Here is a 20,353-nt window from a genome sequence, read left to right as displayed (position 1 = left end):
CTGGGCCAGATGGATGAATGTTAGCAAAAGATCAGGAAACACATTTTGGCTGTGCAATCTGGTTAGACCCCTTTCACACTGAGGCGTTTTTCAGGCGCTAAAGGGCTAAAAATAGCGCCTGTAAAGCGCCTCCCCTGCAGCCCCAGTGTGAGAGCTTGAGTGCTTTCACACTGAGGAGGCGCGCTTGCAGGACGTTAAAAAAAAGTCCTGCAAGCAGCATCTTTGGGGAGGTGCGGGAGCGGTGTATACACCGCTCCTCCACCGCTCCTGCCCATTGAAATGAGCAGCAGCGGCGCTACATAGGCACATTTTACCATTTCCTCGGCCGCTAGCAGGCGTTAAAAGCACCCCACTAAAACGACGGTAAAGTACCGCTAAAATTTCCCGCTAACGCTGTTCACGGCTCAGTGTGAAAGGGGTCTTAGTGAAAAACGATACCTTACAGCACATGTGTCAAACACAAGACCTGTGGGCTAAATCCGGCCCCCAGACCATTTCATGTGGCCCTTGCACCTCTACTGCAGGTGCGGCACCCCCTTTGTCTCTGTCCCCACCTTGTTTCAGCAGTCAGGGGGACAGAACCCGTGCTTCTCCATGCAGCCGTGGAGAGGCTTATCTCTGCCCCCCCCACAGAGGTCGGCAGTAGAGAAGAGGACAGAACTCCTCCTACAGATTCTGCACCTCTCTGTGCAGCTGCAGCACCCCCTCATCTCCACCTTTGCTGGTCTCAGCATTCTCAGACTCCAGCAGCTGTTTCCAGCTTTCTTCTGATCCTCCAGACCCTGAACTTTCTGCTTCTCAGCTCCGCTCCTAGCACAAAGTAAGGGGGTGCACTGTGATGTAAGGGAGGGTGGGGGATTCTTGGCATCTGATGGTAGAGGTGCATCTTGACATTTGATGACAGGGGGGTGGTGTGCTCTGGACATCTACATAGTCTTGAGTTTGACACCGCTGCCTTACAAGATCGGGGCAGGTGAGAAAACAGGCCCAGTCATATTGTGCTGCAGTAACACGTTATGTGCATTGTTTGGCTGAGGTCCCATTTCCAGTACTTGTGTTGCAGCCTACTGTATTTCGGTGCACTACACTAGCAAAAATGCTGCAGGAGTGGCTTTTGGTCCATCGTTGTGTGTTAAACACACTACAAAGAGCTGTGCTGTTGTGAAAGGGCCCCAAGACTTGAATAACCTGCTGAGGGATGCAGTCACCTTTATATTTAATGCTGAACTCTGACCGTCCTCTCTCCTCGTCCATTCACAAAATGTCTTTTATTCTTATCACAGAATACAAAGTGGTTTGTGAATGGATGTCCATCCACAAAACACCTTGTATTCTGTGAAAAGAAGAGTGGAAGGTGGAGAGTGAGTGATCCACTATCCTTCATTGTATTAAAGCTGTTGTGGTTGTAGACAGATCATGATTCCTGGTTAAGGATTTAAAAAAATTATGGATTTGGAGATAAGGAAATCTTTAAGTGTCAGTTATCTCATGTGAGTTCCGAAGTTGCTGAAAAGAATGAATGACCTGTGTTGTCAATAAGGATTGAACTATTGTGAGGCCTTTTTGCCTCCACCATTGGTAGCTTTGGGGATTATCCATCCTCGGTGGAAAAAGTGGGCAAATAAAGAATGGCAGGAGTGGGAGGTGTAGGGACAGTAAACGGGCAGAATATTTAATCAAATCCCAATCTGTTAGGGTATGGGTCATAAACAGGTAGAGGGGCTTAGGGCACAGTGGAGGGGAATCCAAGGCATAGAGGAAAGGGAGATGGGGTCAGTGTCCAGCACATCAATAAAAGTCCACAGGGGAGCCACTTTGCTTGCATTTAGTTAGACTAAGGGGGCAATCTGTGCTGCTTTGTAGTAGTAAGAGACATTACAGACCCCTAGTCTTCCCTTACATTTAGGTTTCTATAACAGCTGTTTATTCAATCTCAGCCTAGTGGAGCCCCATATGAACTTAAGAATAAATTGTTGCAGAGAATGCAGGACATGGAGTGGAACAGGGATTGGGAGGACCCTAAATGGGTACAGTAACTTCTGGAGAAAGAACATTTCAACTACGGTAAGTATCCAGTAAGCATTTCAAAGAATTGATAAGAGGTGGATAATTAGCTTCATATAAGGAGTAATAGGAAGGGGTGGGATTTATGCCCAGATATGGGATCGGGGTGGACCACTGAAATAGGAAGTAAGGATTAGTATGCAGCTTCTGACAGGGATACATTCAAGGAATGTGATTTGGTCAGATTCACATGGGGGCTTGAGAGAGACACAAATCGGTTCATAAGAGAGAGTAGGTTGGGCAAAGAAGTATGTGGGGACGTAGCGTAAATTAACATATAGTCCATAAACATAGCAAGCGTATGTGATAAACCTGCCAACTCCACTGCAATGTTTATATTTGCTTGCATATGAGCTGCTAGAGGTTCTGGAGATGTTAAAAACAGAAGGGGTGACAGGGAACACCCTTGTTGCTTTTCTCTATAAATAGGAAAAGGGTGTGGTTTAAAGCCACTCTAGGATAGGATCAAGAGAGAGTATCAAACTCTTTGCAGAGGGATATCAACATTAACTGCTGAGATCTTTGGCGTGCCATGTGTGTGAGAAGGTTGGTCCATCGAATGTTGTCTGCCTGTTCGAGGGGAGCAAAGCCCACCTGGTCCTTACTGGTCCTTAAGACGATTTGCGAGAATCTTGGCCAGTAGTTTTATGTCTACATTCAGTAATGAGATTGGACGGAAATTGGCCCAAGATTGAGTATCCTTGTCTGGCTTAGAGTACATAACTAAAGAGGCCCATGGCATATTAGAAGTAAGGTTGACTCCATTCCTAAGGTTATTGAACATAGTGGTAAGGTGTCGAACTATGACGTCTGGAAGTTTCTTAAAGAATACGGCTGTGAAGCTGTCCGGGCCTAGGCACCTATGGGGTTTTAATCCCTTAATAGCTTGACAGGGTTCTCGTTCTGTAACGCTCACTCTTCAGGCTTTGTGGTGACCTGTCTTAAGGGTGGGGAGTGAGGATTCGGTTAAGAACACGTCCAGGTCCCTAAAAGGCTGTTCTCATGAGAGAAAGCAAAGCTTCACCAGATGATGTTGAAATTTGTCAAAAATTTTAGTTGGATTAGATGCACACCTGAAACTTTGTTCTGAAGGAGATGGTCAGTTGCCGAGGGGCAAATGATTGCAGTTTATTGGCTAACATGGAGCCAATTTTGTTACAGTTAGCACAGAACTTTAGTTTGGTCCATTGAAGATGGCACTCAGCCCTCTCTATCAGGCAGAGGTCAAGGTCTGCACAGAGACATTCAACAATTGCTCTATTTTGTTTTGTAGGATGTTGTTTCAACTGAGCAGTGGCTGTATCCAGCTCAGATTCTAGGTGTGCTCCTTTCCTTTTTGCGTTTAGAGGCTTGTTGAATATGACCTTGAATTACCACTTTCTAGGCCTCCCACAGGGTAGCTTGATAGCTTGACAGGGTTCTTGTTTTGTAATGCTCACTCTTAAGGCTTTGTGTTGACCCGTCTTAAGGGTGGGGAGTGAGGATTCGGTTAAGAACATGTCCAGGTCCCTAAAAGGCTGTTCTCATGAGAGAAAGTAAAGCTTCACCAGATGGTGTTGAAATTTGTCAAAAATTTTAGTTGGATTAGATGCATACCTAAAACTTTGTTCTGAAGGAGATGGTCAGTCGCCGAGGGGCAAATGATTGCAGTTTATTGGCTAACATGTAGCCAATTTTGTTACAGTTAGCACAGAACTATAGTTTGGTCCATTGAAGATGGCCCTCCCTATCAGGCAGAGGTCAAGGTCTGCACAGAGACATTCAACAATTGCTCTATTTTGTTTTGTAGGATGTTGTTTCAACTGAGCAGTGGCTGTATCCAGCTCAGATTCTAGGTGTGCCCCTCTTTCCTTTTTGCGTTTAGAGGCTTGTTGAATATGACCTTGAATTACCACTTTCTAGGCCTCCCACAGGGTAACAGAGGAATGTACAAAGTCAATGTTGAGCTTAAAATATTCCTCAGAATTAGCACGCAGTTCCTCCATGGTACTAAGCTGGGATAATGAGTCATTTAGAAACCATGAAGTAATGGGAGGTTTAAGCAGAAGAGACCTGCACATTGTCAGGATGGGGTTGTGGTCAGACCAGGGCACTGTTAATATCGAGGCAGACATGACATGGGGGGGTGAACAGTTGTTGGGCATACGCATGGTCAATATGGGAATACTGAGCGTGAGGTTGGGAGTAGTGTGAGTAGCCTCTAGCAATGGGGTGGAGTTCCATCCAGATGTCAGCAAGACCAAAGTTCTCTAAAAGATCCCTGCAGGACTTCAAAGGAGTGTCTGAGTGTGACACACTCATGAAGGAGTGAGCAAATTTAGGATTCAAGATTGAGTTGGAATCGTCACAGATGAAGAGAGTGCCCTTTGAATGGATGCAGATCACATTAAAAAGATAAGACAATAAGGGCAACTGTCTCTCATAGGGGTCATAATAGGTGCAGGATGTTCCCATCAGGGAACCCAGTAACAATATTTACCCGCCCTGGAGATCAGAGAAGGACTTGTGACATATAAAAGAGACTCTCCTTTGAAAGGCTACTAAAACTTCCTGTTGCTTACTGGGGGCGGTGGCATGAAAAGTTTATTGGTATTATGCATCAAAGTACTGAGGAATAGAGGAAGAGGCAAAATGTGATCCTTGGAGACAGGCATCGTCAATTTTGTGAGCATAGAGGTACCAGAAGACCTTGGTCCACTTCTGGGGTGACTTGAGACCCTGGACATTCAGGGATAACCAGTTAAGAGCTATGGGTACTAGAGGTATAGCTATAACCCAATCTCGGAATCTGGTCATTTCAGAGCCTTTAGGGTAAAAATGGGCTAATCAGGGTAGAAAGTGCAGAAAGCAAACAATGGAAGAGGAGAAAAAAGTGTTTATGTATGGGGACAGTAAAAAAAAAAGAGGGCTTAAAAAACCACAGTGTGGCGGAACTGTCAATTTCAATGTTGAAAGTCCATGGCTTACAGTAGTGTCTGGGGAGAACGAAACTGATATTTTCTCCAAACACAGCACCATCCACAGACGAGGCACCCATCATTAGAGGTAATTTATTCCTACATAGCAAATGTCTAAAAATATTTTTTTTTCCCAGGATTTAACATTGGCTGTATTACCTTGCTCTGTACTGCCTTCATTCCTGAACATACTTACAGGAGGGAAAAGCAAAGAGATGACCTCATTAGTGTGCTTCTACCGCTTCATTGCTCAGCCACTGGCTGGGACATGCTAGCGACCAACTACAGTATACTGCTTAAAGTGATATTAAAGTCAAGGTTTTTTTAAAACAAAATAACAAACATGTCATACTTACCAGATCTGTGCAGTGGTTTTCAACAGAGCAGCCCCGATCCTCCTCTTCTGGGGTCCCCCGCCGGAGCTCCTGGCCCCTCCCTCCTGTCAAGTGCCCCCAGAGAAAGCTGTTTGCAGACTAGCTCCTGAATCGCTGCTCTATCTGTCCATTCACACACAGAGTCATGGCTCGGTCCCGCCCCCTCTCTCCTCATTGGCTCTCTGGCTGTGATTGAAAGCAATCTCAGCCAATGAGGAGGGAGAGTCCCCAGAGAGCCAAGGCTCTTGTGCACATCATTGGATCGTGATGGGGCTCAGGTAAATATTAGGGGGGCTGCTGCACACAGAAGTTTTTTTTACCTTCATGCAAAACATAAAAAAAATATTTAAAGTGACTTCTCTTTTTTTAAATAACAAAATATGTCATACCTGCCTGCTCTGTGCAATCGTTTTGCACAGAGCAGTCCTGATCCTCCTCTTCTGGGGTCCCCTGCTGGTGCTCCTGGCATTACCTATTTCGGCAAGTGCCCCCATAGAAAGCTGCTTCCCCGGTCTCCCACGTCACATGATTAGATTGACAGCAGCAATGGGGCACAGCACTGAATCAAGATCGGGCTCAGGCAAGTATAAAGGGAGGGGGGGATCCTGTTGCACAGAAGTTTTTTTTTTATCTTAATGCCCAGAATGCATTAAGGTCAAAAACCTTGAGCCTCTAGAACCACTTTATTTAAAGTGGATGTAAACCCGATTCATGAAATTTGCCCTAGGCACATCTATCTGTAGTGTTTACTTATCTCTCTCCAAAGCACTAAGTCTCGTGTCTTTCTGCTGTTTCGTTCCTCTGTTATCAGCATGATAACTTCTGACAAGTTCTCAGAGACAGGAGATAAAAGCAGCCTGAGATTTGTGTTGGGGTGGTAGATTAGCAGAGAACTTGTCTTGTCACAGCACAGCTCTGAAAGTAACTTCCTTCCTCTGCCTATGAGTGTGTGTGTGTGTGTGTGTGTGTGTGTGTGTGTGTGTGTGTGGGGGGGGGGGGGGGGGGGCTTTCCTCCATTCAGCTGGCATACAGTGTAAGCCAAGAATACACTGCTACTGCTGAATGATGAGGAAGTAAAAATTCTAACACGATGATAGCATTCTAAAGAATATAGCAAGCTGAAGACAGCAGCTATACATGTAACACTTATGTAGGAGGATTTGTTTCATCTCTGTGTATCATCTGAGGCTGTTCACGTCACGTGGTATAGGAGAGGGTTTACATCCACTTTAATGTAAAATGTATCTAACCCAACCTTTTTTTTTCTGCTTTCAATAGAATAAAGATGGTTTACAACCTCTTTTAGTTTTTTATATCTGTCTGAAATTGGGGAAAATGCAAACTTTTGAGTTGTCCCTGGAACAAGAATAGAGGAAAAATCTTTCAATGAGAATGCTTGTTCCACTGAAAACCATCTCAGAAGGGATTTCTTTTACTTTTGAGAGAGTTACTCTCTTCTACAGTTATGCCCATAGGACAGGAAGTAAAGATATTTCTCCAAACGGTGGCAGAAAACTAGCAGGAAATTTAGTTTAGCTGGCTTTACACAGCAGACCTTAATGACTGGATGAATGTCGTTTGAAAGTACTGCAAAATTCCATTTGCTTTTAACATTTTATTTTTTAATGAATGTAATTTCCCATATGAAAACCACATTTGCTCCTTGAAATTTAGTCCTTCGAGAAAAATTTTTCATCCTGCTGCTTTGAATTTTCTCATCACTGTGATCGAAAACAAACGCATTTTGACCGCATTAATGCTTTTTTGAAAAAATCTAACAAATGTTCTTACCTATGCACTTTTTTGTGTGTTTTCTGTTTTGCAGAAACGCACTACAGTCCATTTAACATGGTTTCCTATGGTACACATTCACATATATGCATTTTGCAGCCGGTGCGTTTTTGGAAAGGGTCGGGGACCTTTTTCCAGCAGCAGATTGCATTTTGCCTGTTATAGACTTCAATGGAGTCACACCTGAAATGTAAATGTTGTGTTTTTGATGTGGCGCATGCTGGGTCAGTTACGTCACAAGGGGGAGGTCACCAGGTGGCCCCCCCCTTTACCTATTTAAGAACTGTCACCCGGCGGAGGAGGCATTCATCGGTTAACCCTTAAACGAGTGTGGAGCGTTTTTTCTTAATTATTTTTTTGGGTGCAGCAGTGCGGCAGGCGTCGTGATTGATGTAGGATCTACATTGGGGGACATTATTTTTTGCTTTTTAATAAAGGAATTGTCAAAAACTGTCTTTGTGTTTCTTTTTCTATGTGACGCTTTTTTTGTGAACGAGTAGGGGTACAATGTACGCCATACTCATTCAAATTGGGGGGGTCTGCAGAATCTGGGGACCCCCTTGCTAAAGGGGGCTTCCAGATTCTGATAAGCCCCCCCCGCAGATCCCCACACCCACAGCCCAAGGGACAAGGTGCTTTGGCACCCCCCCATGTTGAGGGCATGCGACCCGGTATGAATTAGTAGGGGCACTCACTAGTCCCCTCCCTTTCCTGACCTGATGGGCTGCATGCTCGGATAAGGTTCTGGTATGGATTTGGGGGGTTCCCCTCCAAATCCATTACCAAACCCCAAAGGCTTGGTATGCATTGGGGGGACCCCACGCCGTTTTTTTTTTCAAATTTTTTAGCCGGCAATTCTTATTTGTACATTCAGCTGTCAGAGGGGAACCTGCTGACAGTTGATGACTCATTGGTTGTTAAGGTTGTTAAGCCAGGCGGCTGGCTTCCTGGCCCGCTCATTAGTAACCTGCTATATACAGTGTTTTTTAAAAGGACATAAAAACCACACACAAAATGCACGGCAAAAAATAAAGTTTGGGCTTTAGAAATAACTTTAGGGTGGCTTTAGTAATAGTTTGAGGACTAAGTTAGCTAAGGGTTAGGTCTGGGGTTAGGGTGAAGCTTTAGGTTAGGTTTAGTTATAGTGATAGACTGCGTTTGGATTAGGTTAAAGTGTAGATAAGACGTAAACTGGTTGTCTCACATTGAATTTTTGAATCACAAAAATACTTTTTAAAGTAATAACAATAGTTTTTGTTTGTATGATTTTTTTTTGCACCAATAGCACCAAAAATACTGTGCTTAAGTTATATTGTCAAAATATTGCACCATAAGGAAACTTGGTTGCCAAAGTCTTTGAATATACCTTGCTATCTCAAACACAGATGAGGAAGCTACAAACAAGTTCCTAATGACACGTACACACGACCGGACTTTCCGGCAGAAAAGGTCAGAAGAACAAATCCGTTGCACATTCCAATCGTGTGTGGGCTTCATTGGACCTTTTCTGTCGAAAAATCTGACGGACCTTAGAAATAGAACATGTTTCAAATCTTTCCGACGGACTCAATTCCTATTGGAAAAAACGTTTGTCTGTATGCTAGTCCGACGGACCGAAAACGATGCCAGGGCAGCTATTGGCTACTGGCTATTGAACTTCCTTTTCTAGTATGGTCATATGTCATCATGTTTGAAATGATCGGACTTTGGTGGGATCGTGTGTAGGCAAGTCTGTTTCATCTGAACTCCATCGGAACTCCGTCGAAAAGTCCTTCGGAGTTCAGTCCGACGAGAAGTCCGCTCGTGTGTACGCGACATAAGAGTCCCCTGAAGCCTAGATGTCCTGATAGAAATACAACTCAGGACTGTTCCTGACTTTTGTACACTTTTTGAATTTGACTGATTTCACTAATTGAAAAACAGAAATGGAAGGCATGCACACCTAGGGCATTACCAAAGATAATTTAATAATAAAAAATTGTATAAAAGTGGGTACTAAATTATTTTTTTATTATTGCATTTTTTATTACTAAATTATCTTGTACACCTTCCATTTCTGTTTTTCTTGTAGTTTCCTTCGGAATACCCCATCTGAGGAAGGCAGCATTCACCCAGTCCTGGGATACCATTTATACTATTTTTACCACCATTATACCTGATACCTCTTACCCCTTACCTCAGAAGACCTTTTAGCGCCAAAAGTGACTGTGATTTCACTAGTTACCTGACATGGTTTGATAAACAGGTAGAAAAATTGAATATGAATACTTTCCGGTTTGACTAAATGGCAGCATTCAACAGTGTATACAGAACTGCAATACTGTGCATAGACTGTGAACAATGCTATTGATATTCTGTGGATTGAGTTTTGTTGTCCTGCACTGTTAAGCACTGTCTATGAACCCTAGTCCTGTAATATTAGTAGGACAGACAGATAAATAAATGGGGGACACCTGAAATTCATCCTGATCCTTGGCGGTTAGGGAGTTTCTGGGTGGCCTCCATCACGTCTTGGTCACACTCGGTGTCAGAGATATGCAAGACATATGGCTGAAGAATTTTTGGTATGAACATGTGATTTTCCTTTGTTATATTCTGTACTTTTATGTTTACATATTTTACTTGCATAAGAATAACAAGGAACATGAAAAATAAAATGGTTGGTTTAACATACAAACATGTCGTAATCTACGGAAACCATGTTAAATGATTGTAACTAATATGATGTCTTATGTATACTTCGAAAATGGTCTCTTGTTCCATAGCATGTCTGATGCCAACTTTAATAAACACATACAAGCTTAAAAAAGAATACATTATCTCAAAGTCATAAACAAAATGTTAGTCTGTAGTTCTACCAACGCATGTAATTATGTGATATTAAATACACTGGCCGTTCCTGTAGTTTCACAATATCTGCAGAGCACTGTTTTTCTCACTAAATATTCAATGGCACATAAGAATAGTTAGAAATCCACAATTTTCCCATCCCGAGTTATTTGTGGTCTATAATCCATTCTCAGGATATGTCTTCTAGTTTATTCCTAGACGTCTTTCATTGATGATGTTTCCACCAAGCCTGCCAAACATCTACTTGTCTTTCTATACTGTCTCAGTTCTTCTAAGCTTACCCATGTCATCAACTGACCTCTTGTTCCATCTCATCCCCCAGCATGAAATATAGCCATTCCTACGCTACGCAATTTATATGTTTCCATCTGAACTGCACTCATTCATGTTAGATATTCACAAACGTACGCATTAGAAAAAATATCTGATGTATGTAAATTGGAAACCATAATTGTTTTGTGTTAATTTTATTTCTTGTAAAAAAATAAAAATAACATTTTATTTGAATTTCTGACAGTTACATTACTCATGTTTTATATCTTTATGTTGAAAAAGACGTGTTTTTTCAGCACGGAAACAGCTGCATCTTTTGAATGTGATTTCACTCAATAGGCCTGGTAAAGGACAGAGCCTACCAAATGACGCCATCACGTTCAATAGCACAGTCGCTCAGCATCAGAACTGCTAGCGGTGTTTCTGGCATCTATTTTTCGGCCTGTGTTTTCCCGATCTCCAGGGAAGTGGCTATGTTTAATCACTTATATATCGGCTGATTGTTTTTTAAATGTGAGTATATTGGGCTGCTTATCCTTTGTTAATAAAAGGTTTTTAAATGGAAAGCATTAGATTTGGCTTTATTGCTTTGAGGGGCATATGATACACATTGGAGTGAGACTTATAGAAGGTAGTTAATCAGTGTTCCTAATAACCTTGGGATTAAAAGTGTAGACCAGGCATAACTAAATGGTGGACTGCGAGCCACATATGGACTGAGCCGATGTCCCATCTGGCCCCGCAGTCACGCCATTTAGGAGCCTTCCTCCCCCTGGCCTCCACTGCTGTCGTTTTTAAAGCAGGGCAGAGATCGGGAGGCAGGGGATAGCAATGAGAGAGCGGGAGGCACAGCCGCACTGGATGGAGGGCAGGGGCTGGAGTGCAAGCTGCAAGAGTTAACTTTCCAGATTAACTATCAGGTGATTGGTTGCTAACAGGGGCGGACTGACCATTCGGACACTCGGGCAATGCCCGAGGGCCCCATGCCACTAAGGGGCCCCATCAGGGCTGCCAGCCTCAATAAAACCAGGGACAGTATGTAAAAATCTGCGTTTTTTTAAGAAATCCCAAGATTATAGCTGCCCCGCCTCTCCAGTACCTTTTCAGTGTGTGTGTGTGTATTCTGTGTGTGTATACTGTGTGTGTATATTGTGTGTCTGTATGTGTGTACTGTATGTGTGTGTGTGTATACGGTGTGGCCCCATTATCTATTGCCTGGGGGCCCCATAATCTCTTATTGCCTGGGGGCCCCACAATCTCCTATTGCCCGGGGGGCTCCATAATCTTCTCCTATTGCCCGGGGGCCCCATAATCTCCTATTGTCCGGGGGCCCCATGAGTTGTCAGTCCGCCCCTGGTTGCCAAGACACTAGCAACCAATCACTAGCTTGTTAATAGGAAAAGTTAACCTCGGCAGGCCCCTGCTCCCGCCCTCCATCCAATGCCGCTGTACTTTCCAGCTACTCTCCGCTCTGTGTAAAAAAGGCAAGAGGACATGGCTGTGGAGGGGAGGCAGGGGGTGACATGAATGAGGCAGTGCTGTGTGTGTGTGTGTGGGGGGGGTGATTTGAAGGGGGTGGCAGATGTGAAGGGGCAGTGGACACTAATGTGAAAGGGAAACTGATGTGCGGGGGACTGAGGACACTGATGTGAGAATGGGATTATGATATTAAATGAGTGGACTGTGATAGAAAGGATCTGAGACATCGCACAAACATGCAATTCGGACCTCTGCTGGAAGAAAATGTTACTGTTCGGACTTCTATGAATGTTAACTTACATTTTAAGTTTAAGTGATGTAGACCATCATCTTATCAGATATACAATTGTGCCTGTTTTGATCTCTTATAATCTGGAGGTCTGTACTAGAGGTCGACCGATATATCGGCCGATATTTGGCGTTTTTTTACTTAATCGGCATCGGTGGATTGTGCTGATAAAAAAGGCCGATTATAACTTCAGCCCTGACTTGCAAATGACTTCTGTAATAGAAGTTAATGCAAGTTTCCTGAAGTTATCTGTGGAGAGGATTCTCTCCTCCTCTGGGCAGCCTGCCAAGTCTGATAAGAAGATACATTGTATCTTTCAGGTTCTTTTATCAATAGACTGAACTCCTGTGTAGAAGTTCTCAGTTTAACCATTTAAAGACTAAATCTTTTCTGACACTTGTTGCTTACAAGTAAAAATCCTGTATTATCTGCTAGAAAATCACTTAGAACCCCCAAACATTATATATATTTTTTTAGCAGAGACCCTAGGGAATAAAATGGTGATTGTTGCAATATTTTATGTCACACGGTATTTGCGCAGCGGTCTTTCAAACGCAATTAAAAAAAAAAAAAAATACAGTAATGAATTAAAAAAAAAACCTAAGCAGTAAAGTTAGCCCATTTTTTTTCGTCCAAAAGTTTTGATTACCTGTTTTTGTGTATTTATTATTTAAGATATTTTTTTTTTTTCTAAATTATACATACAAGTGAACTGATTGAAGGTTTGTTTTGTTTAATGTTTAAATGAAAAAAAATTTCTGTATTACTTAAGGCTGCTTTCACACTGGAGCGGGCATGCGTTGATGGTAAAACGCTGCTAGTTTTAGCGGCGCTTTACCGTCATTTTAGAGGCGCTATTCGGCTGCTAGCGGGGCGCTTATAACCCAGCTAGCGGCCGAGGAAGGGGTTAAATGCGCCCCTGAAGCGCCGCTGCCAAAACGCTTTGCAGGCGCTTCGGCAGCGGTGCGCATTCATTTCAATGGGCAGGAGTGGTGGAGGAGCGGTATACACCGCTCCAAAGATGCCGTTTGCAGGACTTTTTTTTACATCCTGCTAGCGCATCGCCTCAGTGTGAAAGCACTCGGGATCTCACACTGAGACTGCAGGGGAGCCGTTTTACAGGCACTTTACAGGCGCTATTTTTAGCCCAAAAGCACCTGAAAAACGCCCCAGTGTGAAAGGGGTCTAACTGTTAGATTTTATGAGATGAAGGGAAAAAAGAAAGGAAAAAAAAAAAAATCGGCCAAATATATCGGCCCAAAAAAATCGGCATCACATATCGGCCATCGGCCACCGCGATTTCTAAATATCGGCATCGGCCAGAGAAAAACCCATATCGGTCGACCTCTAGTCTGTACCAAGGTGAGCAGATTCACAAACACACGTGTTGTGATGGTGTTAGTAGAGGAGGTATTCACAAGTGGGAGATTACAGCAAAAAAGAGTGCACATGATTCTTATAACCACTTTCTTACGAATTGTTTTTGGAGAAACATAATGGCCTTTAAAGTTTGGTTACTTGCACAGAATTTATAATCGTTTGTATACACATTCTTACAGGAATATACTTAGATGGGATAAACAATTTGACTTTTTTCTCAAACTCAGTTACTCACATTTGCATGCTGACTTAAAAAAAAACTGTCTATATTGTCCCAAAGTAAGAAGATTCAAATTGTCACTTTCCAACTTCAATTTAATGGGCAGTTTGGACAAGGAGTTGTGGGATATGGTGGCCACAACGCAACAAATGCAACATAGACAGTTAACTTTTTTTAGTTTTGGATAGAGTGGAGAGGGATTAGATCCAATAATCAGGTTTTTATTGTTGTCTGTGTCCCTGTTAGGGAGATCCCCCTCTTTATTTGTCCTGGTAACTATCAATGAGCTTAGGTACAGGCTTGAATTCAGTTTGAACCCTAGTTCATTTGAACCTGGAAGTTAGCTGTCATTGCAGGGTCAATGATCTGGGATACACAAAGGGACAGGGATGCTTGTGACATCATTAACCCTTATATGGGCACATGGTCATATTCGGTCAATGTCATTGACTTAAAAAAGAAGAAGTATGGCCAAAGCTTTTTAGTCACAGGAGTGTACTTATTTTTGCACTCCGGTGACCCATATTCAGCCAACAGTGGTCTAAAGCCTGCTGTTGGCAGACATCACAGATCCACTCCGGTCTCTTGATATATCCTGACAACAATGTCAGGATCCACCCAGATACTTGATCGGCAGATGGCTTGGCCTCTCAGCGAGCCACTGAGATCCTCAGCCAGCCACTTCCATGCCATCCATATCACGGTGCTCTCGTGAGCACTGGAGGGGCAGAGCAGAGAGCCAGTGACTGCTCAGAGCTGACTAAGAACTGAGCAATCAGGGGCCATGTGATCACTGGGTTCTCAGTTTTGGAGCCAGTGGGGAACAGCTGCAGCATTTGACCAATGCTACAGCCACCTAGGTCAGAAGGTGTGTTTGTTTTTGTTTTTTTTACATACTGCACTTCCATGTGGCCACATTAGGCCAATGATGTCACGAGCACCCCTGGCCCTTTTGTATATGTGCAGCTTCGGGGCAAAGAATCTCCTGCTTACAGCTCATTGGCCCAGCAATGACAGCATACTTCTGGGTGCGGAAAGGAACCCGGTTTGGACTGAACCCAAGCTTATCCCTACTGGTAACCATTATAAACAAGAAAGTGAAAGAAAATCCAAAATTCTGGGCTGCCACCAAAAAAAAGGAATAGGGACAATTTCCAAAGTGTGTGCTATATTATGGTGACAGCCAAAGATTTCCTTCTTTTTGAGGGATTTCCTCTCATTTCCTGTTGGGGCTATGAGACAGGAAGCAAGGGGAAATCTATAAAATGAGACACAGATGGCTTCAGATAAAACTGACAGGGGTAATAATCCTCTCTTACTCTACCCAAAATAAACAAAAAAAAAAAAATAAAACGTTAGTTCCGTTACAGCACTAATTCAAAGAACTCTGACATAGCATTGCATGGTCATACCTGAAGTTGATCTTGGTGGAGTCTCATTGGACCAAACTGCACTTCTGTTACAGCTGCCTATGAGAAAAAGAACATGATATTTACTGTACATCCTCAAACTTTTATATAGAAATACATACATTACAATGCACAGTACTGTTGGGTTATCCAGACAACAGCGCTGTAAACTCAAAATTAGAACCTCCTGCAGATGGATGTTTGCAGATTTTAAGATTTGTTTTCTCTGCATTTCCAGTATTTGCTTCTGTGGCTGCAACGCCTAATCAAAAAATCATGAATATATTATGAAGTGTTTTGTTTTGATACAACAAGTGAAAATGTGGATGGCTGCTAAGATTTTATTGCAACCTGCAAAAACCCATTGACACATTAAGAGCCATTTGTGAGCAAACAAATTACTCACCCATTGTGCTAGCATTTGGGAAAGTATAATCTGTAGCCACAGTTAGAGGAATTGTTTGATCACTGCTGAGGAATAGATACACAAAGCCACCGATAGCTCTATTTATAATGGAGGTACAAAGTACAGTAACCAATTGCTATTCCTCTAACTAGAGCTAGTAAAGCAAGGAGATATTATTACTGACAAGTTGCTATAAGTTACTGCGTTCTGCATATTTTCTTTACTATATGAGCCAATATGTGCATCTACATGGCAAAATGAAAGCTGAAGTTCAAAATATTTTATTTTTGGGATACAGCACCAAATACATTATTTATGCCACTTGCACATTTATTTATTTTATTTATTTCAGGTACTTATATAGCGCCGTCAATTTAAGCAGCGCTTTACATATACATTGTACAGTCACATCAGTCCCTACCCTCAAGGAGCTTACAATCTAAGGTCCCCAACACACATTCATACATACTAGGGACAATTTAGACAGGAGACAATTAATTTACCAGCATGTCTTAAGAGTGTGGGAGAAAATCGGAGTACCCGGAGGAAACCCACGCAGGCACAGGGAGAACATGCAAACTCCAGGCAGATGGTGTCGTGGTCACATGGGGCCATCTAGCATTAATGCATCCTCATGGTGTGCCCAGGAGGGACAGGTACAGCGAACAGCCCCGCTGACTTTTTTTTGGAAGGAGCAGTGCACATTAGTTGGGGTCATGTGTCCTGCTCTATGCACACTACAAATCCCATAGTTCGTAGTCCATCTTGGGAGTGAGCAAAAGAGGGTGGCTATGTTCCTATATACAGTGGGACCATGGAGAAGGAATGTAATAGGAAGTCAGATCACAGCAGCAAAAAAATAAGAATTTAAATATTTGGAGGAGGCATTAGAAAGGATTTTTTTCGAGTTAAAGAGGAGCCCCAGTTTATTTTCTAAAAATTAAAAGTCAGCAGCTAGCTGCTGACTTTTAATAAACAGACACTCACCTATACCAAGATCCAGCGCTGTGCTCACCTGACGGTGCGCCAGGACCATCTTCGGTCCTCGGCGCTGGCATCTGAACTGTGAACACCCGGCTGTGACAGACTGCAGCCTCACAGCTGGGTGCCCCTTGCGCTACACATTGTGAATGACCCCGTAGTTTTCTGGGACCTGTAACATGTCCCAGAAGACTTCGGGAGGGGGAGGGGGGGAGAGAACTTCCACTTAGATTACCTAGGCAATCCAAGCAGAAATGGGAGCGGATATCTTTCAAAGCCAGATACTCGCCCCCCCCCCCAAAAAAAAAAACAAACAGTTCCCCCCTTCCCCCCCAAAAGGTAGCAAATGTGGCAGCAGAAGGGGGGAAGGGGGCCGACAAGTGGAGCTTTCCCTTTTGGGTGGAGCTCCGCTTTAAGTTCCTGCTCTTGATGCCTGAGGGCCCTTGTGCTAAACCCTAAAGGACCTAAGCCGTCATCCTGTCAAGTATACGTTTGCAATATTGCTCTCACATTACTAGTTACAATAGCATAACTCACATAAAAAACTTTTTCTATCTCTACAAATTGCCATGTACATCATCTGTTGGAACAGAGTTTGTTATCATGCCCGACAGGAGATAAAACTACCATTTGCGCTTGACCTTGGCTCCGGCAAAATCCAGAACTGACAATGATTATGTTTAGTCTTGTTTCAATATTACTTACAGTATGCAAGTATTCAGGCATGTAAGATTCTATTTCATGGAAATGTGAAACAAAGTTGCTTTGTCTTCATAATTCATCATTTTAGAAACAACCATGAGGGTTGTTTATTATCTAACACCCCCAATGCAAATTATTTCCAGCTTAAAGTGTTACTAAACCCAGGACCCTGCATTCACTATATCTGGTTTCCCACAGTACACTTAACATGAAAATGCAATTATTTTAGTAAATATAAACTGCTAAATACCTTTTCTCATCAGCAGTTATAGCAGTCTTGTGACTTCTATCAGTGTCCAGCCAAGTACTAGTTAAAGCTTGTAGGAGGGGTTTTCTGACTGTCCTATGAGACTGCAAGACCCCTGACCCTCTGTCTGGACAGCGCTGATGGGCCCTGTGCTGATCACATGCACTCTCCCAAAACAAAAAACCTCTCTGGCAATACACACCAAACTGAGCATGTGCAGCCTGACTCCATAAACTCTGTGTTATCAGGAAATTATTGGGGGACAGTGGAACGCGGGGAGGAGAAGACAGGATCAAACAGCCCTTTTACACAATATGGAGGATTAACCCCTTAGGTTCAACAGTGAGTATAACAAGCATGCTTTACTGCATATACAGACTGATTTTACTGTTGTGGGTTTAGTAACACTTTAATGTGATTTTTTCTATGTAGCTTTTTTACTTATTTTATTGCTGATCGACACCAGATCATGGCAGTTATTGCCATCTCAATGAATGAATTGGGTGTGCACAATCATACTTAAGGACAGCTTTCACAAAAGACCTCTTCTTCTATGACACATGCTTTAGCAGAGCTTTTACAATTGTAATGATAGATTTTGCTTGCTTTTATTCAGATCTTGATTTAAACTGATAGGAAAGGAAAGCTTCTACACTTCCCAGAAGTGAACGTGGCTGTAAAAGCAGGGCTTTAGGAGGATGCTTTAGCTCAGCATTTCTCAATTCTTTTTCCAGTCACGGCACCCTTTAAATGCATGCAAAATCTTGAGGCACCCAGTCTAAAATGTAAAAACCATAAATGTTTTTTTTATTAACGGGAAACCTGAGCCTGGGCCAATGCACACAACAGCCTTGGTTAGGTTAACTTTACATCAGAGGCCCCCCAATCACATCAGAGTTACCTAGTGACACAGGCCTACAATCACAGAGGCCCCCAATCGCACAGTCCCTCAATAATAGAGAACCCCAATTTGTTTGCTCCAGCAGCGTGACAAAGGGTGGGTGGTGGAGGAGGTCTGGAGGAGTTCTGTCTTCTCCTGAATGCTGGTGATGGCCTTGCACGCCGCTTGCCCTGGATCAAAGTCATGCCTTGCCATGGCAAGGAATAACGCCATGAAACCTGGACCTAGAGTGTCACTGCTTGTTGTGGTGCTGGTGACTGGCCCAACCACACCATAGCAACTCATAATACTGACCCAGGGCATACTGGCTCCCATGGGGGAACCCAGATAGGACTCCAGGGTGTCATGGCACCCTACTTGAGAAACACTACTTTAGCCTGAGGTCTTCGGGACATTATAGTTGAAGTTTTTTTGTTTTTAGTGACAGTCATGAACAAAATCTTTCATACGTAGTGAGAATAAAGCTACCCACAGACTTGAGTGGAAGGTCAGACGTATAGGTATGACCTGACTGCTCCGGGACACCATCATCAGTCATAGGTCCATAAACAAGAACTTTCTGGTTCAGCCAAACATTCCTGTTTATGTGAATACGGACAAGAAGAAATTACAGTTCAGACAGATTCTGTAATTTATCCCATAGGGGTCCTTTACATGAACATTTGAGGGCTAAGAGGGGGGGGGGGAGTGTTGGTGATTGAGCTGTGGCTTTTTCCACCCCCCCAACTGCCCACCTAAACATTGCAATGCAGATGCTCAGGACTGTACCCATGCTACGGCCGCAATGATTTGCTTTGTGGCAGCAGCAGTGGATGGATACATTTCTTCACATTGCATTTAGAAAGAAGTACCACCACCAAACGAGACATCCATCATCCAATAATGTGCAAGCAAAAATACTGTTTTCTTCATTTTCCTTGCATGTGAATTGGATATTCTTTGCAAAGTGAATCGTTGCCTCATTTACTAATCTCTGGAGCAACTGCACCTGCAAAGTGCACAGCCTATTTGCCTTTAGAAAATCCACCCCATTGTCTCTCTTCACGACCCGCCAAACGTCCTCGTGTCCATAGCCACACATGTGAATGAGCTCATTGGGAAACTAACCTGCCTGGTAAACTAGATAGCATTTATCCAGTGGGTCAAAAACTTCACAAAGATAGAAGATCATTTCTACGGAATCTTTGACCCGCTGGCTAGCTGGCCAACCAAAGAAGTCAATGGTCCTCAGCAATGCATGCTCCAGTATTGGAATACTGTAATAACCTGCAGAAAACTACTATATTATAAACCTGCAGACAGTTAATAAAAGCACCACACATGCCAGATACGAGAATGGGAGTAAACGATAACCTCTTAAAGTTCACCGAGGATCCCTGACCTCCCTCCGTCACTGGGTAGCTTCACAAGAGTAGCTTGTTGCTGTTATCAATATGACACATTATGTGATTTCTGGTAGTAAACAAAACCCTCCCCCTCCTGATATCTTCCTCTTATTCTGTTACAGAAGATCCAGTAACTATGGAAACAGAATTCTCCATAGACTCCCTACTCCCCGCAGAGCTCCGCTTCCTCATAAACAAGCCTCATGCAATGATACTCCAAATGGGAAATATACAGTAGGAGATCTTATTCAGAACAAGCAATACACAACCAGTGTGATCCTGAGCATTCCTCAATCCTCTGAGAAGAAGAGTTACAATGGACTTTGTGTACACCACATTTCTTTAATGGGGCCACTCAGCATTTAAAGTGACTCTAAACTCTGGTTTAAAAAAGAAAAAAATTCTATTCAAGTATGTATTGTGAACTCGAAATTCTCTTCTATTGATCTCAGCCGTCTCCAAACCTCCAAATTCTTCTTATTATAGCTGAGATCTGACTTCCTGTTAGAGAATTACAAGGCTATTAAAGTGTAACTCCGGGCAACAAAAGAAATGATCTCTTGCAGTGGGGTTGTGCTAGTAATTTTGCTCTAGGCCAGGGGTTCTTAACCTGGGGTCCAGGGACAGGTTTCAGGGGGTCCATGA

At 43.1% G+C, this 20,353-nt stretch overlaps 1 protein-coding gene across 4 annotated transcripts in view; it reads right to left on the bottom strand.

Annotated features, from left to right (window-relative positions):
• Positions 1-20,353, bottom strand: part of PDE8A (phosphodiesterase 8A) — a 478,153-nt gene that overhangs the window by 116,671 nt on the left and 341,129 nt on the right. For all 4 annotated transcript variants that reach the window (XM_073618600.1, XM_073618598.1, XM_073618599.1 and 1 more), the window contains one exon: positions 15,090-15,146. In XM_073618600.1, coding sequence (XP_073474701.1) covers positions 15,090-15,146 — 57 coding nt within the window. The remainder of the gene's footprint in view (positions 1-15,089; positions 15,147-20,353) is intronic.

Source organism: Aquarana catesbeiana, linkage group LG03, assembly GCF_042186555.1.
Source record: "Aquarana catesbeiana isolate 2022-GZ linkage group LG03, ASM4218655v1, whole genome shotgun sequence".
NCBI classification, from domain to species: domain Eukaryota; kingdom Metazoa; phylum Chordata; class Amphibia; order Anura; family Ranidae; genus Aquarana; species Aquarana catesbeiana.
This window is presented reverse-complemented; position numbering and strand designations above follow the sequence as displayed.